The sequence below is a fragment of the Silene latifolia genome, chromosome X (genome assembly GCF_048544455.1).
Source record: "Silene latifolia isolate original U9 population chromosome X, ASM4854445v1, whole genome shotgun sequence".
Lineage (NCBI taxonomy): Eukaryota > Viridiplantae > Streptophyta > Magnoliopsida > Caryophyllales > Caryophyllaceae > Silene > Silene latifolia.
Genome location: NC_133537.1, coordinates 333,177,949 through 333,205,422, shown reverse-complemented (window position 1 = coordinate 333,205,422; position 27,474 = coordinate 333,177,949). Strand labels below are relative to the sequence as shown.

Below are 27,474 nucleotides of genomic sequence, written 5' to 3'. Positions count from 1 at the left end.
CATGCAACAATTATCATCTTTTTCCACCAATTATTTATGCTCTTACTCAAACTTTCAGCTATATAAACTCGTACAACACTACCAACAACATATATGTATACATAACTCTATGTATAACTCAAATCAAACAAATTTTCTTTCCGTATTTCTATAGTGCCATATCGTAAAACAACTATCATACTTTCAATCAATAACTTACAAAATCACATCATCACCATCTTTTCTACACATTGCCCATTCTCCACATACATACATCCACTGATTCATGCCACACATCACTACATAGGTACACAATACACAAGGTAAACACATAGCGATCCCGACTCATATCCCATAGTGACCGGTTCAAAATTATAGGGCGAGTTCGCGACTTTAGGACGTCTCCCAAGTCTTTGCATTAGCTCCTACAACTTTTACCCCGAGTTCATTTTATTTGACTCCCTATGTTTATTGGGTTCATTGGTTACAGGTTTCAGGATTGTCGCTCTGATACCATTTGTAACACCCCCATACTCCAAGTGCCTTACCAGGACCACTTAAGGCATGAAAGTGCTACCATCTCGGTTACCCGAGGCAATGATAATCATAAGACAATAAAGAAACATATTTAAATAGTAAATAACGTTTAATGTGATTACATGCCAAAAGCCAAAACTGATAAAGAGATACAAGAGTCTCAGACGGTCTACTGCTAAAACTATCAAAGCTATAAAACATCGTCTGACACAGCGGAAGACTTCTAACTGCCACGTGATGACTCATCCCAGCTATCCCATACGCGTCATATCATACCTTCTCAATAACTGCTCACCACCCCCGAATGGATCACCACAGTTTTTAAAACATTTAAACGGGGTTAGTACTAATCACACAATTGATATAAACCAACAATACGGTAAACAAGCAGCCATGTAGTCACACACACACACAATCACACCACTCCCATCAATCTCCGTTACCGACTGTCCACTGGACCAGCCCTGCCAGTGGGGGACCGCAGCCGTTTCCACCTAAGCCCCGCTCATCATACCGAGCGATAACCCTGTCCCATTAATGTGCACATCCCCTTCCGTGGCGGGTTCCACGAAGGGCGAAACTAGGGCGTGAAGCCACTCCCGCAAGTGACTCCACTCAGCCGAGAACGCATCTCGAGAACCATAGACAAACAATCACAATCACAATATCAACAACCGTCTGAATCTATCAACAATATACAATCACAACCGTCTGAATCAATCAACAATCACTAACTACAGCACAATCACCACACATTATGTAATTAATACTGAGTAGGGAAACCCTACCTGGAATACAACACAAACATCAGACGATCTAGCATACAGCTGTCTCAAAACCTTTCCTCTACGAACCCTTCTCCTATACACATAATCATACAATTATCACCTAATCAACATAACCCTCCCAAAACCCCCAAATCTACCCAATTAGGGTTTTAAACAAACTCAAAGAAACAGTATAAAATTGGTATGTAGATCTTACCCTTGACGCAAGGAACACTATGTGTAATACTCCGTATTTATAAGTCTTGGGGTACTCTATCGAGTAGCCCTTACTCTGTCGAGTAAGGGCAAGTTGCGAAATAAAATAGTTTCGACTGTTGGGTACTCGATCGAGTAGCTGGGGTACTCGATCGAGTAAGGGGGTACTCGATCGAGTACCTTGGGTACTCGATCGAGTGTCCGGTTTTACGGGGAGTTTTCTCGGGTTTTGTTAATTATGCGATTAAGGTATTTAAACATAGCCGTCATTGTTTTAAATCACTTTTGCAAAACCTAAAACCCTGTTTAAGAGAGAAAGCAACCAGTTCATCTTCCTAATCGCATTCTTAGCAATTCCCGAAGTTCAGACGGTCAGTTCTTGTCGTTGTTCGTATCGTTGAGTTCCTTGCGCCGAGGGTAAGCTTTTAATACAATTTTTATAACGTTTTGTTAAGATTGGTTAAACCCTAATTTAGAGATTGGGGGTTTTGGTGTGTAGTATGTGATGTGTAGTCTCTATGTGTTATATGATAGGAGGAGGGTTCGTAGAAGAGGCGTTTTGATACAGCTGTAGATACCGTCTGCTTGTTGTGCTTTCCAGGTAGGATTTCCTACTCAGTATTAGTCCCATAATGGGATATTGGTGATGTGCTGTATTTGGTTGTTTGATATAATGATTGTACTGTGTTTGTGGTTGTGATTGCTGTTGATGGTTCTCGAGATGCGTTCTCGGCTGAGTGGGGTCACTTGCGGGAGTGACTTCACGCCCTAGTTTCGCCCTTCGTGGAACCCGCCACGGAAGGGGATGTGCACATTAATGGGACAGGGTTATCGCTCGTATGATGAGCGGGGCTTAGGTGGGAACGGCTGCGTCCCCCATCGGGTAATGGTCCAAGGTGGACAATCGATATTGAGATGATGGGAATTGGTTGGTGGTGTGTGTGTGTGTGTGTGTGTGTGATGTTCATTCAAATTCTTTTATCTTATTATTGTTATCTATATTGATTGTGTGATTAGTACTGACCCCGGTGTTGTTTTGTAAACCTGCGGTGATCCATTCGGGGATGGTGAGCAGATATTGAGCAGGTATTGAGATGAGTACTGGGATAGCTGGGATGCCACGACATGATGATAGGAGTCTTCCGCTGTAGCCTTAGTTTATTTACATTTCAGTTAGACAGTCGTTTGGGAATAATGTATTGCACTTTTAGTTGGTTTCATGGATTGTAACTATTCGTTAAACTATTTATAATAAATGTTGTTTCTTTATTGTTGTTCGATTATCATTGCCTCGGGTAACCGAGATGGTAATGTCTTCATACCTGAGTGGTCCTGGTAAGGCACTTGGAGTATGGGGGTGTTACAAATGGTATCAGAGCGACGATCCTGAAACCTGTAACCAATGAACTTAATGAACATAGGGAGTCAATTAAAATGAACCCGGGGTAAAAGTTGTAGGAGCTAGTGCAAAGGCTTGGGAGACGTCCTAAAGTCGCAGGGGTCGCCCTACAACTTTGAGCCGGTCACATGGGGAAAGTGTTTGTCGAGTCGTATGTGCGTTTGGTTAACTTGTTTACAAATGTGATGGAATGTGTTGATTGTTGGATGTTCTAATTGGCAGTTGAGGAGGTGAAAGAAAAGTGATAATATATAGAAACTGTTGATGAAATGATAACATGTTGAATGTTTTACAACGTGGCAATTAATAGCATGATGAAATGATCTCGTAGATATAGAAAAGATGTGTAGCTTAATTGTTATGATATAATATGTTATTTATAAAGTTTAACATGTTAGCATATGACGTAACATGCGGGTAGCTTTTACGAGTTAGTGTTACTCGATCGAGTGAGACAGACTCGATCGGGTGGGTTTTTGGTGATTTTGAGTCCAGAATCGAGTTTTGGGGCACTCGATCGAGTAACTAGGGGTACTCGATCGAGTAGGGGGTCACTCGATCGAGTAGCCTAGATACTCGATCGAGTAGGTAAGAGATCAGAAGGTCTGTTTGGGTCTGGAGTTTGGGTACTCGATCGAGTACGTGGGGCACTCGATCGAGTAGCCCGTTACTCGATCGAGTGTGTTTGGGAACTCGATCGAGTGGGTTCTGGGCGGCGTGTATTCGTGTTTTGAGGTTTAGTACGTGTGTTTATGTTTACCCTTTCTTATATAGCTTCAAGATGCCGCCCAAGAGAACTGCTTTGTATGCGAGAGCTGAGCTTATGACCACGGATGACATCGTTAAGATGTTAGAGCACCAGGATGCTCTTACTGAGACCTTGAAGAGAGTGAATGAGGACAAGGATAAGAATAAGGAAAAGGAGGTTGATCATTCTAAAATCAGCCTCTATATTGCGAGGTTTAACCCGAAAGAGTACAAGGGGGTTGGGGAGCCTAATCGCTGATAGTTGGTGAGAGAGATGGAGAACATCTTAGACTTGGTTCACTGTCCCGATGAGATGAGGTGGAACAGGCTGCGTTCTATCCGAGGGAGGCAGGCGGCAAGTGGTGGGATTAAGTGAAGGTGAGTGCTAAGGAGATATACACCAACCAAGGCTTACCTCGCTATACCTTGGGGGAGTTTCGTAGGGGTCATGAGGAAGGAGTTCGTACAGGAGCATGTGAGGAGTAAGTTGAGGGAAGAGTTTGATAAGTTTAAGATGACCGCTGGGATGTCTGTAGCCGAGTACTACAGACAGTTCAATGAGAAGTCCAGGTATGCTGAGGATATGGGTTTGAGTGAGGAGAACCTGGAATTGAGGTTTGAGAGAGGGTTGACTACCAAGATTATGGATAAGTTACCCGTGGGGATCCTTACTGATGTTAAGGAAGCTTATGAGAGGGCTGGGAGAGCTGAGAGGCTGGTGGAGATGGCTCAGGAGAGGTCAGGTGGTGAGAAGAGGAAGTCCGAGAGCGAGGGTGGTGGCCAATCGAATCACAAGAAAGGCAACTACAATCAGTCTAAAGGGTTTTCTTCGGGTCCGGGTTTAGTCTTTGGGACTTCCTTTGGGCGTGGCCGTGGAAGTGTGAGTAATAGTTGGGGAGTGACCTGCTTTGGTTGTGGTGGTGTAGGCCACAAGAGACATGAGTGCACGAGTGCACCGGATCTTTCCGGAGACTGCGCGAGCGCGAGCAAATGCACCAGCTGGATCATGGCCGAACCGAGGGAGTCAGAGTTACCAGAGTGGAGGCAACCGCAACGGCGGTAATTCTTATCAGAAAACACCGACGAACAACAACAACAATCAAGGGTCGGGTGCTAAGCCGACCGCATCAGCCAGTACTGTCCAGGGAGGTGGACAGAAGACCAGTGGCAAGTTGTTCATGATGGAGAAGAAGGCAGCTGAGGAAGATGCGCACGTTACCACCGGTACATTCCTTGTTAATGGTATTCCTACGTTTGTTTTGTTTGATTCGGGGGCTTCTCAGTCGTTTGTGTCTTCGAGTCATGTCAAACAGTTGGGTTTGAGAGTATATGAGTCTGTTAGTGAGCAAGTTTTCATACCTTCGGGTGAGTCTGTATCGTGTGGGAGATTGTTTAGAGATGTATCTTTGATAGTTGGGCAAGTTGATTTCCCTGTAGACTTGCTAGAGTTTCCTTTTAACGGCTTTGAGATGATAGTTGGGATGGATTGGTTAGGAAAGTATAAATCTAAGATAGACTGTCATCAAAAGAAAGTGTCCTTAAGAGGTCCAAAGGGTGTTAGTGTGTCTTATCGTGGGTTTCTCGTCAAACCCAAAGTTAAGTTGATTGCAGCTGTTACATTGAAGTCTTATCTGAGGAAGGGATGTCCTCTGATCTTGTGCCATGTGAGAGATGACCGGATAGAGAGCCCGGCAGTTGATGAGATACCAGTGGTGGGGGAGTTTGCAGATGTTTTTCCTGAAGAGATTCCGGGGTTGCCACCGAAGAGGGAGACAGATTTCACCGTAGAGTTGAAGCCAGGGACGGGGCCAATCTCTAAGGCACCATACCGTATGGGTCCTAAGGAGATGGAGGAACTTAGGAAGCAGTTGGATGATTTGATAGAGAAGGGATACATTAGACCAAGTGTATCGCCTTGGGGAGCACCAGTTCTTTTCGTGAAGAAGAAAGATGGGAGTTTGAGGCTATGCATAGATTACCAGGAGCTGAACCGCGTGACGATAAAGAACAAGTATCCTTTGCCAAGGATAGATGACCTTTGATCGTTGAGCGGTGCAACAGTCTTTTCTAAGATTGATTTGAGGTCGGGGTACCATCAGGTGAAGATTAGAGAGGTGGACATACCAAAGACAGCTTTCACATCAAGGTATGGCCATTATGAGTATGTGGTGATGCCGTTTGGGTTGTCTAATGTGCCGGCAGTGTTTATGGATTTGATGAATAGAATCTTCAGACAGTTCTTGGACCAGTTTGTAGTGGTGTTTATCGATGATATCTTAGTCTACTCTAAGACTAAGGAGGAGCATCTGAGGATCGTGTTGCAAACTTTGAGGGATCATGAGTTGTATGCTAAGCTGTCCAAGTGTGAGTTCTGGTTAGAGAAAGTTGCTTTTCTGGGGCACGTAATCTCTAAAGATGGGGTAGCTGTGGATCCGGCGAAGATTGAGGCAGTGACAAAGTGGGAAGCACCGAAGAATGTTGCTGAGGTGAGAAGTTTCTTGGGTTTAGCTGGATACTACAGGAGGTTCGTGAAAGATTTCTCCAAGATAGCTAGACCGATGACAGCGTTGATGAGGAAAGAGAACAGGTTTCGTTGGGATGAGAGTTGTGAGACGGCGTTCCAAACCTTAAAGGAGCGTTTGACCACAGCTCCTGTCTTAGCATTGCTGAAGGGAGCGAGAATTTCGAGGTTTATACGAGATGCTTCAAGAATGGGTTGGGATGTGTTTGATGCGAGAATGGCAAAGTGATTGCCTATGCTTCTAGGCGATTGAAGCCTTATGAGGAGAACTACCCTACTCATGATCCTGAGTTGGGTCTTTGTGGTGTTTGCTCTCAAGATTTGGAGACATTACCTTTATGGAGCAATCTTTAAGGTATTTTCTGATCACAAAAGTCTTAAGTACATCTTTACGCAGAAGGAGTTGAACATGAGACAGAGGAGGTGGATGGAGCTGATTGGTGATTACGACATGGAAATTATCTACCATGAAGGGAAGGCCAATGTTGTAGCTGATGCTTTGAGTAGGAAGAGTGTACATTCCTTGTGTACAACTCTATCTTTGATGAGGCTGAGGGATGAGGTAGCGAGTTTTGAGATTCATATGATGCAGAAAGGAGATGCCATGGGTGATATGATAGTACATCTGGAGTTTTATGATGGTATTCGGGATAAGCAGGCTTTGGATCCTAAGATAGTGGAGTGGAGAGCTGGAGTAGAGAAAGGGACAGAGTCCCGCTTTTCTATTCATACAGATGGTAGCTTGAGGTTTGATGGTAGGTGGTGTGTTCCTAATGACGAGGAGTTGAAAAAGACTATCATGACAGAGGCGCATTGCACACCATATTCAGTTCATCCAGGTGGAGACAAGCTATACAAGGATTTGAAGAAAACGTTTTGGTGGCCTGGGATGAAGAAAGAGACAGCTGAGTTTGTGTCCCGTTGTTTGACATGCCAGAGAGTTAAAGGGGAACAGAGAAGACCACAAGGTAAGATTCAGTCTTTAGAGGTGCCTGAGTGGAAGTGGGAATCCATTTCCATGGATTTCATTGTGGGATTGCCAAAGAGTCAACAAGGTAACAACAGGGTGATAGTGGATCGTCTGACCAAGTCAGCTCACTTTGTTCCAATGAAAGATACATGGACTAAGGCACAATTGGTTATGGCCTATCGAAAGAACGTGCTTAAGTTACATGGAGTCCCTAAGGATATAGTGTCTGACAGAGATGCGAGGTTTATATCGAGGTTTTGGAAAGAGTTGCAGGAATCGTTGGGAACAACTTTGAAGATGAGTACAAAGATTTCATCCCGCGACAGACGGCAGACGAGAGAACAATCAAGACTCTTGAGGATATGTTGCGAGCTTGTGTGATGGATTTTGGTGGTAGCTGGGAGCAGAGGTTATACTTGATAGAGTTTTCTTACAACAACAGCTATCACACCAGTATTGGCATGGCACCGTTTGAGGCTTTGTATGGGAGGAGATGTAGGAGTCCAATCTGTTGGGACGACAGTGCTGAGGCAGTGGTTTTAGGACCAGAGATGGTGCATGAGATGGTGGAACAGATTAAGATGATCAGGGAACGGATGAGAGCGGCCCAGGATCGACAAAAGAGTTATGCAGACCTACATCGTCGGGACATAGAGTTTCAAGTTGGGGACAAGGTTCTTCTGAAAGTGTCTCCGATGCGTGGAGTTATGAGATTTGGGAAGAAGGGCAAGCTAAGTCAGAAGTTTATAGGGCCTTATGAGATCTTAGAGCGAGTTGGGGAAGTTGCTTATCGTCTGGCTTTACCAGCTGCGTTAGAGAGAGTGCATAATGTGTTTCATGTATCGTAGCTGCGGAAGTATGTGAGTGACCCGTCACATGTGTTAGAGGCAGAGAGCTTAGAGCTAGATGAGTCCTTATCATATCTTGAGGTGCCTAAGCAGATTCTAGACCGAAAGGTTAGAAAGACTAGGAGTGGTGAGACAGTTTTGCTTAAGATCCTTTGGTCTAACCACGAGACCGAGGAAGCTACATGGGAGCCAGAGGAAGCTATGAAAGAGCGTTACCCTTTCCTTTTTGATCAGGTATGTATGGTTACGGGGACGTAACCTTGTTTCTTTTAGGGGGGTAGGAGATGATCGCGAGCAGTTTTTAAGAGTTTTATACCCCTTTTATACGTTGTGTCGGTATGTTTGTCGGGATGAGTTGGGTTAGTATCATGTTTTATGTTAAATTTTGTTTTTGTTGCCGAGTCGGGAAGCTTATGGGAGTACCTTTGTTTAGTAGTGGTTTGAACTTCGGGGACGAAGTTCCTTTTAAGGAGGGAAGACTGTAATACTCCGTATTTATAAGTCTTGGGGTACTCTATCGAGTAGCTCTTACTCTGTCGAGTAAGGGCAAGTTGCGAAATAAAATAGTTTCTGACCTGTTGGGTACTCGATCGAGTAGCTGGGGTACTCGATCGAGTAAGGGGGTACTCGATCGAGTACCTTGGGTACTCGATCGAGTGTCCGGTTTTACGGGGAGTTTTCTCGGGTTTTGTTAATTATGCGATTAAGGTATTTAAACATAGCCGTCATTGTTTTAAATCACTTTTACAAAACCTAAAACCCCGTTTAAGAGAGAAAGCAACCAGTTCATCTTCCTAATCGCATTCTTAGCAATTCCCGGAGTTCGACATTTGGTCGATTCTTGTCGTTGTTCGTATCGTTGAGTTCCTTGCGCCGAGGGTAAGCTTTTAATACAATTTTTATAACGTTTTGTTAAGATTGGTTAAACCCTAATTTAGAGATTGGGGGTTTTGGTGTGTAGTATGTGATGTGTAGTCTCTATGTGTTATATGATAGGAGGAGGGTTCGTAGAAGAGGCGTTTTGATACAGCTGTAGATACCGTCTGCTTGTTGTGCTTTCCAGGTAGGATTTCCTACTCAGTATTAGTCCCATAATGGGATATTGGTGATGTGTTGTATTTGGTTGTTTGATATAATGATTGTACTGTGTTTGTGGTTGTGATTGCTGTTGATGGTTCTCGAGATGCGTTCTCGGCTGAGTGGGGTCACTTGCGGGAGTGACTTCACGCCCTAGTTTCGCCCTTCGTGGAACCCGCCACGGAAGGGGATGTGCACATTAATGGACAGGGTTATCGCTCGTATGATGAGCGGGGCTTAGGTGGGAACGGCTGCGGTCCCCATCGGCAGGGTCGGGTCCAAAGGGACAATCGATTGAGATGATGGGAATTGGTTGGTGGTGTGTGTGTGTGTGTGTGTGTGTGACAGTTCAGCTGTCTTTTATCTTATTATTGTTATCTATATTGATTGTGTGATTAGTACTGACCCCGGTGTTGTTTTGTAAACCTGCGGTGATCCATTCGGGGATGGTGAGCAGATATTGAGCAGGTATTGAGATGAGTACTGGGATAGCTGGAATGCCACGACATGATGATAGGAGTCTTCCGCTGTAGCCTTAGTTTATTTACATTTCAGATTTTCAGTTAGACAGTCGTTTGGGAATAATGTATTGCACTTTTAGTTGGTTTCATGGATTGTAACTATTCGTTAAACTATTTATAATAAACGTTGTTTCTTTATTGTTGTTCGATTATCATTGCCTCGGGTAACCGAGATGGTAATGTCTTCATACCTGAGTGGTCCTGGTAAGGCACTTGGAGTATGGGGGTGTTACACTATGATGCAAAGAACAAGATGATCCGACACTCCTAACCTTAGGGATTTGCCAACAACGCGACGAGAGAGAACTACGTAACTCCTTTTTCTTTTGAAGGGTTTAGAAAGGTTAAAAGTGATTAAATAAACTGACGGAAACCTTTTATATCAAACTCGCGTTATTAGCAAAACCCGTCAAATCATTCCCCGTAAACCGGCTACTCGGTCGAGTAGTTAAGGTACTCGATCGAGTGCCCCCTTACTCGATCGAGTATCTACGTTACTCGATCGAGTACCCAACAGGTCAGAAACTATTTTAAAACGCAACACACCCTTACTCGACAGAGTAAGGCCTACTCGATAGAGTACCCAGAGACTCATAAAACCGTAGTATTACAGTCACCGTTGGAGTTACATGTTTTACACATACACTCATATTGTAAAATGACTACATATTCGACTGATTTGGTAACATTTTATACAGATCCTGACTGAATTACCTTTTGTATGCTTACATGTTAATAATTTTAATCAAATCTAGTCAAAACACATCGTAAAATTATTACATTACTTTGCTTAATATGGTTATATTCTCACTAATATGTTTATATATTTTAAAAGAGTTACAAATTTTAAATAATATGGTAACATCAAACTCACATTTCATCATTATAATTATATGATATTTTCGTATAGTAAGTTGCAAATATGTCACCATTTGTGTCCTGCTATGTTATCATTTTATACACATATCACCATTTAGTATAGTAAGTTGCAAATATTGAAACCATGAACAACCCAAAAATAACCATAGAATTCAAATGCTTTGTAAAATTAGACCCAAACAATATAATGAACTATGAACTTATAAGTGCTTCGTAAATACTAAATAAGACGAGATAATGAAGATGAAGATAAATATATAAAAAAATAAAAAAAACCATATAGAACAAACCCGAATTTTAAACTTTTAAAAAGCAAACATAAAATAGATGCAAAACATGCAATTTTTTTTTAACAAAAACCACAACAAATTAACAAAAAACTCTAGTATTCAAAAAAATGAGTATACCTTTTCAAAACAAACACATAAACTGAACAAAAATAGAACCATTCAAATTGACACTTGTATATGTCTCTCTAGTATTCAAAAAAATGAAAACCTGTAAAAAAAAACGAATAAAATGAGTATACCTTTTCCGACATCATCACTTGCATGTGTCTCTCGGGTATTCTTCTTAGGTGGTACACTTGTTGCTGTTTTTTTTTTTTTTTTTTTTTTTTTTGCTATGTTAGCAATTATTGTGTTTATGTTGGAGTTTGTGGTTGATTTGTAGGGAGATGAAATTAGATGTAGAAGGTTTTTGGAAATTTGGAATTTGTAAAGAGAGAAAGAGGAAGATGAAAATGAGATTGTGACGATAAAAGTGATGCTTTGATTAGCTTAAATTTCTAAAAAAAAATTCCACTCCCTCTCTCCTGAAATGTCAAAGGTGTGGTACAAGTTATTATATTTACTGTGTATGCACAGTAGCCGTCAGCATTTACTGTGTATGCACAGTACGGGTTGTCTACCCATTTAGCGCTTAAACGGTACTATCCAACCCGTCGCAAGCTTGCGACGGGTATCTCCGTCACAAGCAAGACGGACTGATTAAAGAATGACCAAGGTGATTGAATCATTGATAACAAAATTAAGCTTTCAATTCATTGGGGAGGTCAGGAGTGAATAGTGATATATACATGAGATCGAGGTTTAAGCCTTTTTAAGTGCAATTTTGTGGATTATTTAAAGCATGGGTTCATGTCTTCTAGACTTTGAGCTTGTCCTTCTCGGGTGGCTTACCTGACAGGCTATCACATGCTATCATGTATACCTTACTGGCAGGCTATCATGTAATAAAAGTAGCAATACTAACAACAAAAGAAAGTATATATGAACAATAGATCGATTTAAGCAAAAAATATTAATAGCGGGAATAGTGAATTTGTCTCATAATTTATTTTATTGTAATTTTAAGATATGTCATAGAAAAATATACTAGTTTTAAACCCGTGCAAAATTGCACGGGTTTGTATTTAGGACGGTATGAATGTTTTTTGATAAATATTTTATTTTTACATTTCTATTGTAATTATCTAATTGTTTTATATCAGTGATCAGTGATCTGACTGGAAATGAACATTCTCCACGTAAATAGGATGCGTTAAAACCACAACTACCGGGTGAATGTTCCTTTCCAGTTACAGACGGATTAACATCAGTAAGAGTTTCACCATATTCGGCATATAGATCTCTCACTAAGCGCTCAATAACATCGTACTATCTAGTTTTAAAAAATATTTAAGTTATTTAATTTATTCGACTTACCTTATCGTGTTTTCATTATTTAAACAATATTTGTTATAACAATTGTGAATTATTTATTACAAAATTTATTAAAAAAATTTTACTAAAATTTTTTTAATCACTTGTAAATTAAAATAAAATTTATTTATTGGTTTTTTTAGTGTAAAAAAAAAATTAAAAATAGCTTTAAATGCTTGTTGAAGACTGTATTAACTCGGTTTCCTATCATTGTCACATACCAATTTCGGTGTGCGCGGCTGATAATTAAGATGTCGAGTTTTATATTCCAAGTACATATGCCGTCATTATTGTTTTTTGAAAAAAAAAATTGTACCCTGTAGTTTTAAAAATTATGTTGTGAATTTGTGGTACAATAATATTAACAAAAATACATGTAATTCATTTTTGTAATTCATTTCCGTTGTAGGTTCGATCCCGTATATAACTATAATTCCTTCCTGAAATTATGTAATTTTATTGTGTAATTTTGTTTTAAAAATTATGTAATTTAATCACATTTACTCGCATTTGTAATTAATTCTGCGTAAATGTTATGCATTTTCTTTACACGGAATGTATAAAATTTTATCATAATATTAATTCGAAGAAGTATTCCATAAGTTTATTTTATATAATCTGTTGCGACACGGAATTTAGCGCATGTTCGAAAAGATGGATATTGAATAATTAAATACGTTGCACACTCATGGGTTCCACCATAACCTGGATTTTCCAACAAAAAAAAATACATTTATGACATGGTGCGCTGTACAATGAGTATTGTCTTCTGAATTTATATAGATAAGATTAATGATAAATTTATGAGTTATGCAACCTTAAATAATTTTATTTAATTTAATTAAAAATAAATTTGATGTTAAATAGAGGTAGCCCGGGCAGTGTCGGGCACCAATACTAGTAATAGTAGTATTGTAAGACCTCGCATATAAGGCCAGTTGAAGCAATCTTTTTCAGGGTATTGAAGGCAATTTAATGGGTAGACCCCTCATTTGACTTTTGTATTCGCAAGAGTAGGGATCGAGCCCCTAATTTGTTTAAGAGATGAGCGTTCTTACCACTCACACCGCCAACTTTGGTAGTAAATAATAAAAATAGGAATTTTAAAGGCACGTTACAACTTTTAATTAGAGCTGTTCAAATGCGGGCTTGGGCCGGACATGGGTCTGGTCGTGAAGAAAAAGTTTCCCTTTAAGACTGTAGTGGGCGGGGCGGGTCAGAATTATGGGCCAATTATCCTTGCCCTTACCCGCCCTTTAGTCAAAAGTCGGGCGGCCTATGGGCCGAAACACTAAATTTTAACTGTTAATTACGTATTCGATATAGAATGACTTCAATTTAAACTACTTTTTATATCTCATACCTTACTTTGAAATTTGAAGTTTGGTGTATAATATACTCCGTATATGGATAGTGAAGGAATACATATAAGGGTAGAGGTAAAGATTGGATGTATATATTATTGTAACTTATAATACACGGTAATTAGTGGTGTTTTGAATATATACGCCTATCGGAAAGATTACCAAATTTTAATTAGCATGGAGGTATTTGGAAAGACAACAGCTTATGTTCGACTTTATTAAATAAATAAAAATATGCTTTTATTTTTGTCATTAAAAACATCATTATTTATAATATAGAACAATTAATATACACAAATAAATTGAAAATTTATTATCTTATATTTTAAGTGGGCCGGGCGGGTTGGCCTGTTTGGAAAAGCTCGTGTCTATGTCCGGCCCATTTACTTAATCGGACCGGGCTTGTCCAGCCCACATCCCATTTTTTAGAAAATTTTGTGTCCAAACCCGCTAAAAATAAGGGTCGGACGGATCAGATCATTGGGCGGTATAACCCATGAACAACTCTACTTTTAATCCAAAGATTAACTACTGTGTGCGATCTTCAAAAATATTCTACGAATCAAACACATTAATTATTCATAAAAGCCTACTTATCAAAAATCAAAAATATTAATTTTTTCATAAACTGCGAACATAAAAACCTAGCCAACCAAAAATCTGAATTATTGATGATGATAAGGATTGGAACATTATTGAGGAAGTTGAAGAAGTTGATAATGGGTAGTAATCAAAAAACCAAAGTTATTGCCAATCAAATCGTAAAACAAAATTCCAATGAAGAACTTGTCACACCAAAGTTTTCATTACAAGTCGCTGCACATGTAATTCAAGAACATTTATCAAAGAACGAGAGCGTGGTTTGCTCGCCGGTGTCGATCGAGGCCCTTCTTAACATCCTAGCCCTTGGAGCGGAGAATTCGACGCTAGATCAGTTACTTCTGCTGCTTGGACATGGCGACTTGAGTGAATTGAACACCGCGGCACGTAAATTAGGTGCCGTTCTCAAGGGTGCTCGTGACGATGATGATGATGGGCCGAAGATATCGTTTGTTAATGGGTTGTGGTTGGATCAACGGTTCTCGTTGAAGCCGGGTTTTAAGAAAGGTTTGAAGGATGTTCATGAGACTGAGGCTAGGGTTGTTGATTTCGCCAATCAGGTATGACTGTATTCGACTTCCTCCATCCCATTATATTACGAGTATTTTTTATTTTTATATTTCACCGAAAGTGATTAATTAACAAATTTAATTACGATGAAGACAGAAAAATAGGGATAATAATTTGGAACATATCAAATCAAACTCATGGATTATACCACCCGTCTACCAGTTATACGGTGTAGAATATGAGCTTTGTAATAAAAAAATTCGAGTTTTATTTTAAAGAAAACGAGTTTTATTAGATAGTATCCGATTTCATCCATTTAAATACTAAAAATATAACTTTGAATAAGTTCGAAAAAAAATACACATAAGCTCAATTTGTTTTACCTTAGTTGTACCATGCTTATATACAACAAGATGCATAATCCTATTTAAATAGTTCATTTTGATTAATGTGTTTTACTTTGTCGGTTACAATGACAATGATGAATGGGGTTTACGACAACCACAATTCTTGTATAAAACGATTTTAGACATTTGTTTTTGTAAAAGTATGGGTTAATTTACGTAATTAACTCCAATAAAATAACTTCCCCCTATTTATATGTTTGGGAAAGAAAGGCGTTAAGGTACTTTGTAGATTGTTTCACAGTAATCTACCTAGTATAAAAGCTAGGTTCTTTCAAGGCTTCTCATTAGCTGAAAATTTTCAGAAATTTGGCAAATATAGGACCCACCATGTTCTATACACCATTTAATTACTCTCTCTCCTCTCATCTCCTCCACGGCTCCACCCAATTCAAATCTAAAAAATTACTCCGAAGAAAACGATTTTGAGTTTATTTTGCACGTTTTTTGTATAGTAAAATCAATGTATTAATACTCCGTATAATCTAAGCTAATCTAATTTGAATTAATATAATCTAATTCTTTTAAATGATCTCAAGAAAGTGATTACAAATATTTAACATCTAAAAATTACTTATGTTTTTTGAAAAAATTGTTTTAAAATCTTCAAAAAAATCCGAAAACTAAATTTAACAATTTAATTCAAAAAATTCTCTTTAAAAATCCTGTAATTCAGTATAGGAAAAATATGCCATTAAACCATAAAAAACTTATATAAAAATAAGATTTAGGAATTTAATTGATAAATATTTTTCAGAAAATATCCAAGTCATTTAAATTTAATAGATTTGATTTCCTTTCTTAGAAATACTCTATTGTTTTGTCAAAAAAATAAAATAAAAAAACTTCAAAAAAGGGGAAGATTACATTCAAATATGAGATTTTTTAAAATTAAGGAAAATAAGTTTTAAATAAATGAAAAAAATAATTTAAACATAATATAGGCAACGAAATAAAGTAAAAAGAATATTATTTTAAAACACATATAGAGCTGGCAAATAATGACACGACACGAAAACAGGACATGAACCCGACACGAAATTAACGGGTTTGGGTTGAGGCTCAATGACCCATTTATGTAAGTGGGTCGACACGAACACGACACGATATTTAATTGGGTCGGGTTTGGGTTGAGCTCTCTAAACACGAACCCGACACGAATGACCTGTTTAATAAATTAATCCTAATTTTTTGTATCTTTCATCACATAAATATACTTAAAACTTTCCAAATATTGACATGACACGAAAACACGACCCAAACCCGACACGATATTACCGGGTTAGGGTTGAGGCTTGATGACTCATTTATGTAAGTGGGTCGACACGAACACGACACGAGATTTAAACGGGTCGGGTTTGGGTTGAAGGGTTTGTGACCCGTTTACATGTGACACGAACACGAACCCGACACGACCCGATCTGTTTGCCAGGTCTAAACACATACTTACTTATATTGAGTAATTTTATTTAAAAAAACAATACTCACTAATAATTTTATAATTTATAAAAAAATAAAAAAAATCAACTTTTAGAAAAATAACCATCAGATCTATGAGAAATTGAATAAAAAAAATCACAGAAACATGAACAAAAAATGAAACCAACATAGCTGATAGTGAGAGAGATTGACAATTAGGTAAACATTATCGAGTAAGGAGATGATATATTGTTTAAAGAATGAGGATTATAGAGAGAAATTATAGGGACTATGAATCCATGAGTTTTACGAGAGATAAAGTTGAGACATAAGTGAGAGAATGAGTTTGAGGGAGTGATATAATGACGGTTACTGGTGACGGTGTGTTTGATGAGAGAGAGCGAGGGAGAAAGAGGTGTGTGAAGTATGTTAGGTTAGCATTACTGATTTACTACTATTAGGTGAAGGTGGAGGCTTTGGCGATATATACTGGGATTTTAATGGGTTAGTTTGAGGTTGTTTAAGCCTATTTTAATCATATTTAGATTTTAAGCCAACAGTTTGTTATTCAGCCTATTTAGATTGACAAGAATTATAGAGTAAGACGGATCACCCTGTGAGACGGTTTATTTCTACAAATAAACTATTTATCTAATACTAATAAGTAAGTTGTTTTTATATACAACGAAATCGTCTCACCGTGTAAAACCGTCTCATGTAATAACGATTGTATTAATGTTATTGTCTTTACTATATTCAATATTGTCGATTGATATTCTTACTTATAATTTTGTATATTTGAATTTCAATATTTCTACATTTTCTTCATTCATAATTTAATAATAACAATTGTTTAATAAGTAACCCCGTGCAATTTTTGCACGGGATTAAAACTAGTGTCTTATTATAAAGCGGTTTTATAAGAGACTTATCCATGTAGTCGTATACTAACATGTTTAATTTTTTTTTCATCTTTAAAGGTTGATCAAGTAGTGAATGACATAAACTCATGGGCTGAACAAGAAACCAAAGGGTTGATCAAACAAGTTCTTGCCAGAGACAACATGAAGATAATACTCTTTTAGTTTTGGCTAATGCATTATATTTCAAAGGAAATTGGCATAAATATTTTGAGTCAAAAAATACAAAAGATGGCGACTTTAGTCTTCTCAATGGCGACAAAATTCGAGTTCCCATGATGAATCAATGGCACGGGTTATTCGAGTATCAATCTTCTGATAGTTGCCAGGTTCTAAAAATGCCATACAAAACAGGAGAAAACTCGGAAGATAAAGATGAGACGAAGGCCTTTTCCATGTATGTCTTTCTCCCACATGAGAAGAATGGCTTACCAAATCTCTTTGAAGAAATCAAGACTGATGCAAATTTGTTGATCATAACCTCGAGTTTGTCAGAATTACCCATCTTTCATTCCCGAAATTCAAATTTGAATGCAAAGTTGCGCTCAAAGAGCCTATGAAAGAATTGGGCTTGATACTACCATTTGAAAAAACCTGTGAGGATTTTTCAGGAATGACGGATGTTACTGAGCCAATCTATGTAAGTGGTATATCTCAGAAGTGCTTTGTTGAAATGAATGAACGTGGGACGATGGGTGCAGCTGTCACTTGGAGTGGATTGATTGTAGGAGGTGCAATAACTTCTAAACCACGGCCTCCTCCAATAAAATTTGTGGCCGACCACCCGTTTATGTTTATGATCATGGAAGATGTTTCGGGTGCTATACTTTTTGTTGGGACGATGCTTGATCCCCGATAGAATTAAATAATTTATCTTTGATGGATTTCGTGTAGTTAAGAGTACTTAATAATATGTTGTTTCATTATAATTACTACGGAGTATCAAATCTGCTGATCAGATTTCTATCACAATCAGGCTGTGTTGCTTGTGCTAGTTCTTTGAATTAATCTCTTTTTTGCATTTGTGATGCTATAGAGTTATTAACTATTCAATGCATAGTTTCGTATACATGGGGAATGATGTAAATTGAGGTGGATCATCTAGTAGAGTTGGAATGGTGCTTGAGTTGATCCCTTTGCTAGCGAGCCAGTCGTTGGCACGATTAGCTTTCCTATATGAGTGCTCCAGCTTTATAATCCAGCCTTCGTCTTTGATAAGATCTTTGCACTTCTTGACCAAGAATTCAGGCTATTGCTCACTAGTTGCTTGGTCTTCGTTCATAAGTCGGATGGTGAAAAGATGAAAGATCACCTTTTTAAGTGTCCATAGATAAATTCATTAAGGCTTGGCCCCAAGGGAACAATATGTACTATTATGGACCGTGGACACCAACTCAGCAAAGGCCCAACAGAAGATGAGTAAGTTAAAATTCTTGTTCTTGAATCAGTTCAGTAATTATAATCCGCTAGACACTTGATTTTAAGTTTATTGCCGACTTTTTCGTGTATTCATAAAGTACATTATGAGTTTATGCCTAGAATTTTATTCTCACTTCAACCAGGATACTCTTGGTCAACACCATAAAAAACAATGTAATGTGTTGAGAAATACTGTAGCACTAGAAAACGATAATAGTACATATTACAATTACAATTAAGAATTCCTCCGGAATCTCGCTAAGTATACAGCGACAGTTACATAAATCTTGTCTATAACATGATCAAGGAACCGGAAATAGGCATGTCTCCAAGAATTTTTCAGAGTCAATGTGCCGCAAAATACCCAAAATCCGGTGTAGAATCCAAGTGCAATGCTCACGTACAATCCTGGATAGATTTTATTATCGTCTTCTTGGTCGTCTCGACCAACTTGTTCTCCTTTTGATAAACTACTGCCTTCTTCGCAAATACCCTGGAACTCATCCGTATGAAGATTAGGATTCCCTTGAAAGTCATAAGTGGACTCAAACCCAACATTAGAAAAATATTTTGGAAGTGAGCCTGCTAAATTATTGTATGAAAAATTAACATAGGCCAGATTAATATTCCTGATTCCAAATTTACAGGGGATATCTCCACTCAAGTTGTTGCTTGACAAATCGAGGTATACAAGGGATAGGCTCCCCAGTGAGGACGGAATGGTACCCTCAAGATGATTATTAGAGAGATCGAGATGTGAAAGTGAAGAGGCTTCCCCTAAGGAACATGGAATGGGACCTTGAAGATGATTATTAGAGAGATCGAGATGTGAAAGCGAAGAGGCTTCCCCTAAGGAACTTGGAACAGGACCTTGAAGATGGTTATTAGAGAGATCGAGATGTGAAAGTGAAGACGCTCGCTCTAAGGAAGTTGGAACAGAACCTTGAAGATGATTATTTGACAAATCAATGTGTAGTATGGAATGTGAATCCCCTATTGCACTTGGAATGGAACCTTCGAGACGATTATGAGAGAGATCGAGATATGAAAGGGAATGCACAATCCCTAAGGAACTTGGAATGGAACCTTGAAGATGATTATATGACAAATCAATCTGTAGTATGGAATGCGAATCTACTATTGCATTCGGAATGGAACCTTCAAGGCGGTTATTGGAGAGATCGAGATATGAAAGGGAATGCATAGTCCGTAAGGCACCAGATTTGGATGGAAATAGACCTGAGAGACATTAAAAGCAAAAGACATAAAAACATGGATTATTGTATGGAATTGTTAGTATAGACTCTATAAAGTCCAAGTCAAGTTTCATCTCAAAATCATTAGGAAAAGGGAGAAGAGAGAGTCCAGTTTATAAATCAAAGGAGGTTCTATCTCTGAATTAATTGGCAATGAGCGAAAACTCCTTGGTTTATATATTAGACATTTCTTTCATGTTCTTTCAAAGTGGGATCACATGAGACATTTATCATGGACATGCTCTTTCTTCTTCACAATTTTATATAAAAAAATTAAGGAGCAAATAACATTAAGATAAAATTTAGTGAAACATGCGAGCTCAAATGTTATACTGACCACAAATAACATTCAATATTATTAAGAATCCAAGTTTATGTTATGACACACATACCTGACAGTGAATTGTATGAGAGATCCATGTGCACAAGAGACTGGAGATTTGTTATTGCATCAGGAATCATGCTTGAGAGTACGTTCTGAGAAAGATCCAGGTATGTAAGGAATTTCAAGTTCCCTATTGCATCAGGAATAGGCCCTTGAACAAAATTAAACGACAGATCAAGATGTTCCAGTGACTGTTGGACTGATGAGTAATTACTAGTGTTGAACAACCACTTAAAACTTGAGTCTCTACTAAAATTGTTTCCGGAAAGGCTAATGAAGCGAATAGTAGCAGATTGAAGAAATGATGATGATGATGAAGGCGGAATAGAAAGTTGACAGTCGTTCATTTTGAGGACCTCTAACAAAGGGAGACTGCCAATGATACTAAACCAATCTTTAACCATGCTAAGATCGGTATCACTTAGGTTAATGTCTCTTAACAAAGTTATCTGTGAAAGCCAAGTCAATCTCTTGGCAGAAAGCCCAACATTATAACTGAGATCTAGAGAAGTTAGATGGGTTAAATTTCCGAGTTGATGGGGTATATTCCCACTGAAGTAAGAGCCGGAGAGGTTAAGGTGGATTAGGTTGATGAGGGAGCCAATAAAACTTGGTATAACCATGCCATTGAAATTATTATAGCTAAGATCTAAGTATTTAAGACGCTTGAGCTCACCAAGGGAAGGACTTATAACTGGACTATCCAAGCAATACCATTGTTGATCATATGGAGCCCCACTGAGATTAAGCCCAATTACATGACCCAAATGATTGTTGCACGAGACACCCTTCCAAGTGCAGCAGTCTGGTTTATTTGGATTTCCCCACGAAGACATCAACCCACATGCATCGTATTGAATGTGGTGTTTGAATTTGAGCAAAGCATCTCGTTCTTGGTCGATACAAGTAATGTTTTTACGATAAACATCATTGGTTTTACCGACACTGCCACTCGCTAACAAAGATATCACAAGACAACAAAGTAATAAGAAATTAGCAGGGGGTGTTGTGATGGTTTGATAATGCAAATTCATTGTGGAAAAAGATGATCAAATAATAAATGTACGTATGTTGTGTTAAAAAACGAAAATGCTTATTTATCTACTTATACTGCTCGTTCATATCCGCATCAATTTCCTCGAAATTTCTAAGGACCATTACGCCATAGACTCATACCGCGTGTACCATCTCTAAGAGTGCTTGACGTTTTGTTTGGGTTAAATGGTTTTGGAAAATCAAAGCATGAGACAATAATTGGGTAGCTTGACTACCCTCAAAAGATAGGATACGTATCATTCATGTAACCTTGCAGAGTTGTATTACAAGGCCTAAATAGAGCAATAATAATTGTGTCATTTGTGGTTATGGTTTGATAATAATAATAATGTTAATTGAAGTACAAAGAGAACGAAAACAAAATTTCCAAACTTCAACAAGACTCGTAAACAAAAACTCGATCAAACACTACGCCTTTTGTATGACGTTAAATGATGAAGGTGTGGCCTTCTTCTATTCTGATCATTCATATAAGTGTCGATTGTGGACACTTTAGCTCGTGTTCCATTGTTTTTTGTACTTTTATCACTTTACTTAAATTTCGTGCAAAAACCCAAATCTATTGTTCTTAAGGCCTTCATGCTGCAAAAAACACTGCAGCTGGAGCTGGTTCCGAGAACTTCTAATCGTTAATTTTGCCTAGCATTTGAAATATAAACTTGACAAATGATCATTTAAAAGGTGCAGGTTATGTACGCAGTAGCCATTTAAAAGAAATGGAGATGAGAGGTAACAGAGAGGATCCAAATTGCCCCTAACCACCAGCTCTGGTATTGACGTGATGATCCACCATCGTCTTTCTTCATATCTGAGAACAGAAAATTTAAAAACATCGTCCAGTAGAGCCAGTATAGACACTGAACAGACTATAATACAATAACAAAGCAACGGTCTCATAATCTAATTTTTACCTGTTTCCCGGGAATGCAGCTACTGAAGAGAAGATGTATACAGTATACGAGGGAAGATGGCAGAATTGGTATTCTGTTATCAACTGAGATTTGACTCACCGCCTTTTGTATGAAGTACAAAGAGAACGAAAACAAAATTTCCAAACTTCAACAAGACTCATAAACAAAGACTCGATCAAACACACTGCCTTTTGTATGAAGTTAAATCGCAAAGTTTGTCGACTTTGTCCACTCCAACTGATTTCTTCAATTTGTTATCAACTGAGATTTGACTCACCGCGGTCTTTTCAGACTTAAGAGAAGAACTTTTCTTCACGGTAGTGTTGGTAGCAGGAACCTTGCTTGAAGGAGAATCGTCCTCAAGTTTGTCCACTCCAACTGATTTCCTCAGTTTGTTATCAACTGAGATTTGATCTTGCTTGCTTAATAAAGATATAAAGCCAAAGACCGTATACTGGTATAAACTTGATCTTGCATGCTTTTATAAGGCTTCTAGACTCGAATATCTGTATCAAAAATCACTCTAACACAAACGATCCATTACAAATTTAGGATTACAGTCGAGGGTAAACTGACGAAAACTACATTTTATTTGCATAAATTCGAAATTAATATTCCCTTTGTTCTGTAATCCTAATTTTGTGTACATTGTCAATTTACGCTACAATTATAGATAGACCCAATTTGTCCTAAAATATTCAATTAAATATATAGGTTATTAAACTAAACAAGAACAATCACACCCAATTTTCTAATCAAACTAAACAAAATGTGTAAAAATAAGCCGTAACTAATTCAAAATTAAAAAGGCAGCAAACTCAAGAGCAAAATTTACACGGAAAAAATAAGCTAGAGTCGTCGAAACGTTGCATTAAAAGGTCATAACTGGGGAAACCTGAAGAGAATGGGGAAATTATTGTCGGTGCGTAGAAACGGTGTTGTTGAGGATTGAGAACGATTAGGTTGAAGCAATTGTTAGAGTCTAAAATAGATCTTGGGATTCCAACAATCACTTTAAGCTTTTGGTTGAGATGTTTTCTTGACATGGTATCACCTCCCAATTTCTAAGGTGGAATATTAAGTATGCGAAGTCTGTAGTTGCATCCACACTTTAAGCCCAATGGGCATTCGTGTGAGAAGGCGTGTTAGAGTATAAAATCGATTTTGGGAATCCAACCACAACTTAAACATACGTCGGAGAATTAGGTAAAGATGGAGAAGTTTGAGACTTGTAGTGATCGAAAGATGTTGGCGCCAAGGTGCAACTCCTTCAACTGCCGCCCTGTTATATTTTAGGTGATCGATTGGAAAATGAGATAGTGCCACCTGCGATATTGAGTTACAATGTATCATCTGGCCTCTTATATGTGGTTTTTTTTTTTTTTTTTTTCAATTTGATGTTCTTAAATTTCGATTTTATAATGCACTACCGAGTATTAGTAAGTAGTTTACCTATTGATGCCACTATAAGATTTAGGAACAATACAATAAAACCAACAAGCTACATTGATATTGACTGAACATCTAACAAGTTAACAATATGAGGTACATCACGACTCTTGAATGTTATAATGACTTCAACAATGTAATATGTTGAAAACAGTCGAGTACATATTAAACTTGAGAATTCCTCCGAAATCTGGCTAAGTATACAACAACAGTTGCATAAATCTTGTCTATAATGTGATCAAGGAAACCGAAATAGGCATGTCTCCAAGAATTTTTCAGAGTCAATGTGCCGCAAAATACCCAAAATCCAGTGTAAAATCCAAGCCCAATGCTCATGTACAATCCAGGATATATTTTATTTTTGTCATGTTGGTCGTCTCCACCAACTTGTTCTCCATTTGATAAATTAAGGGCTTCTTTGCAAATACCCTGGAACTCATCCGTATGAAATCTAGGATTCCCTTTAAAAGCCTCAAGGGGCGCAATCCCAAAATTTGAGAAATGCTTTGGAAGTGAACCCGTTAAATTATTGTAAGAGAAATTAACATAGGCCGGATTAATATTCCTAATTCCAAAGTTACAGGGGATATTTCCACTCAATTTGTTGCTTGACAAATCGAGGTATACAAGGTATAGGTTCCCCATTGAGGCGGGAATGGTACCCTCAAAATGATTATTAGAGAGATCGAGATATGAAAGTGCAGACGGTCCCCCTAAGGAACCTGGTATGGGACCTTGAAATTGATTATATGATAAATCAATGTGTGACATGGAACGTGAATCCCCTATTGCACATGGAATGGAACCTTCGAGACGATTATGGGAGAGATCGAGATATGAAAGAGAATGCATAGTCCCTAAGGCGCCAAAAGGCCCTAGTGTGGATGGAATTGGACCTGAGAGAGATTAAAGCAAAAGACGTAACAATATGGATCGTGGTATGTAGTAATTGTTAGTGTACACTTATGAACTTCTTACTTTGTTTAAAACAAAAAATGAAGGAGCAACTTACCTGACAGTGAATTGCGCGAGAGATCCATATGCAAAAGAGAATAAAGATTTGTTATTGCATCAGGAATAATGCTTGAGAGTGAGTTCCCAGAGAGATCAAGGTGTGTAAGGAATTCCAAGTTTGCTATTGCATCAGGAATACTTGTTGAGAGTGAGTTTCCAGAAAGGTCAAGGTGTGTAAGGGATTCCAAGTTCCCAATTGCATCAGGAATAGGTCCTTTAAGTAAAGTATATGAGAGATCGAGATGTTCCAGTGACTGTTTGAGCGGTGAGTAATTACCAGTGCTAAACAACCACTGAAAACTTGAGGAACTGCTAAAATTGTTGTTGGAAAGGCTAATGACGCGAAGATTAGCAGATTGAAGAAACGACGATGATGTTGGTGGTGTAGAAAGTTGACAGTAGTCCATTTTTAGCATCTCTAACAAAGGGAGATTGCCAATTATCTGAGACCAATCTTTAGCATTGCTAAGATCAGTACCAATTAGGTTCATTTCTCTCAATGAACGTAATCGTGAAAGCCAATTCAAGCTCTTAGCAGAAATCCCGTAATTGTAACTGAGATCAAGAGACGTTAGACGGGTAAGATTTCCCAGTTGATGGGGTATATTACCACTGAAGCCAGAGAAGGAGAGGCTAAGGTTGACCAAGTCGACGAGGGATCCAATACAACTCGGTATAACTGAGTCATAGAAATAGTTTGAACTAAGATCTAAGTATTTAAGACGCTTGAGCTCACAAAAGTAAGGCGTAATAACTCGACTTTCCAAGCAACCCCACTGATATGGAGCCCCACTGAGATTAAGCCCGATTACATGACCCGACTGATTACTGCAGGAGACGCCCTTCCAAGTGCAGCAGTCTGGTGTATTTGGATTTCCCCATGAAGACATCAACCCACAATAGTCAAACTTAATGTGGTGCTTGAATTTGAGCAAAGCATCCCGTTCTTGTTCGATAAAAGTAATGTTTTTACGATAAACATCATTGATTTTACCGACACTGCCACTCGCGAACAAGGAGATAATAACGAGAATGAACTGACAAACATTCAACATTTCATGTGGGTAATCAAATGTATGTGGTGTTAAAAAACGAACATGCTTATTAATCTACTTATAATACTGCTCGTTCATATCGGCATCTATTTCCTCGAAGTTTCTAAGGAGCATTATGCCATAGACTCATACCGTGTGTAAAGGCTTGTTTGGTGTAAAGGCTTTTGGACCAACCTCAAAAGGTAGGATACATATCATACAATAATTGGATAGCTTGACTAACCTCAAAAGGTAGGATAGTGTTGGACCATCTCCTAAATACGTTTTATTTTGATGATAACAAGTGTATAATAATTGTTATATAAGTTTGCATGTAATTATATGTTAAGTCTTTATAGATTAACGAGCTTATAAATTGCAAAATGACGATTTAATAATGCGGTTTGAGTTCGTGATCAAGACGATGAAATGAACTTACATCTCAAGAATTTTCAAGGAAGATTAGTCCGTAGTTAGTTCGTCTCTCCTTTACGATATTTGATAATTGTTACATTCGTACTCTAAAGTATAGTCGATTGTACTATAACTTAGGGTGACTATGTAACACGATATTTTCGAAAAAAAATTTATTTTATATTTTACAAATGATATTTTATATTTTACAAATGATATTTTAGTTAGTTGTCTCTCCTTTACTTCAAGGTAATTACAATTTTAGATGGCCTCAAATATTTAGTACACATGATAATATCTATCACGTGTAAATGACATGCTTTGTACAAATTGTTTTTTTGACTCAAATTCTTATTTTATGGGGTTGTTTGGTTGATCAAGGAACTTAATTTTCCTAGGAAAATACAATTCATGGGAATTAAGTTCCCTCATCTAATTCGGGTGAATTTCGGAAAAGTGTTTGATTGCTCATGTAGGAATTAAATTCCACAGGAACTTCCAATGACCAAGGGGGGAGTAGGTAAGCAACTTCCTACATCATGTAGGCATTGGAAGTTCCCGGGAAGTTCTAATTCCTACATTTTCCAAAATTTATGGCAACCAAACAACCCATGTTTTTCAAAATCATGGGATTTTCCAATGCCTATATTTTCTAAGTGGCAACCAAACGACCCCATATATGTTTGTAAAGTCACGTTGGGTTGTTGCAACTTGCAATTGAGTGGAATCTCAATTTCTAATTATTTTATGTTGAAACGTAGCTCTAGAAAACGATCAAGTACATATTAACTTTCTATCTTTACTGAATCCATTTTTGAAATAATGGTCAAAAATAAAATATTTGTCGTTTTGGGTCGGTTTTGAAAATATTTGTCAAAATGATGTCCACGTAGGCTCGGGATTTCTGGACCTAAAACACGCCACTACAAATGGCGTGTTTATAATGAGTAGGGAAAGAAACTTCATTAAAAAATGGACTAAAACAAACACGCCATTGGGAATGGCGGGTTTCGGAGGGGAAACACGCCATCCCCTATGGCGTGTCTTGTGTAAATATTTTTTTTTATTTTTTTATTTTTTTTTTTTAAGTTTAGTCAGTTGAGTAAAAAAATTGTTGTAAAGACACGCCACTACTAATGGCGTGTTTCCTTCTCA

The 27,474-nt window shown here is 38.1% G+C and overlaps 2 protein-coding genes across 2 annotated transcripts; both read left to right on the top strand.

The window, feature by feature from the left end:
* Nucleotides 1-14,247: 14,247 nt before the first annotated feature.
* Nucleotides 14,248-17,546, top strand: LOC141620892 (serpin-ZX-like). The gene is made up of 2 exons (XM_074437644.1): nt 14,248-14,688; nt 17,442-17,546. Exons 1-2 carry the CDS (start codon nt 14,248-14,250, stop codon nt 17,544-17,546), a joined length of 546 nt encoding a protein of 181 aa, XP_074293745.1.
* A 173-nt stretch (nt 17,547-17,719) lies between these two features.
* Nucleotides 17,720-18,240, top strand: LOC141620891 (serpin-Z1-like). The gene is made up of 2 exons (XM_074437643.1): nt 17,720-17,867; nt 17,993-18,240. Exons 1-2 carry the CDS (start codon nt 17,720-17,722, stop codon nt 18,238-18,240), a joined length of 396 nt encoding a protein of 131 aa, XP_074293744.1.
* The last annotated feature ends 9,234 nt before the right edge of the window (nt 18,241-27,474 follow it).

Bases quoted from the DNA above. Each gene is read 5' to 3' on its own strand.
- LOC141620892 (XM_074437644.1), top strand. From the start codon at position 14,248: ATGGGTAGTAATCAAAAAACCAAAGTTATTGCCAATCAAATCGTAAAA. The intron at 14,689-17,441 runs GTATGACTGTAT...TCATCTTTAAAG, and splicing joins TTGTTGATTTCGCCAATCAG to GTTGATCAAGTAGTGAATGA.
- LOC141620891 (XM_074437643.1), top strand. From the start codon at position 17,720: ATGCCATACAAAACAGGAGAAAACTCGGAAGATAAAGATGAGACGAAG. The intron at 17,868-17,992 runs GTTTGTCAGAAT...AGGATTTTTCAG, and splicing joins TTTGTTGATCATAACCTCGA to GAATGACGGATGTTACTGAG.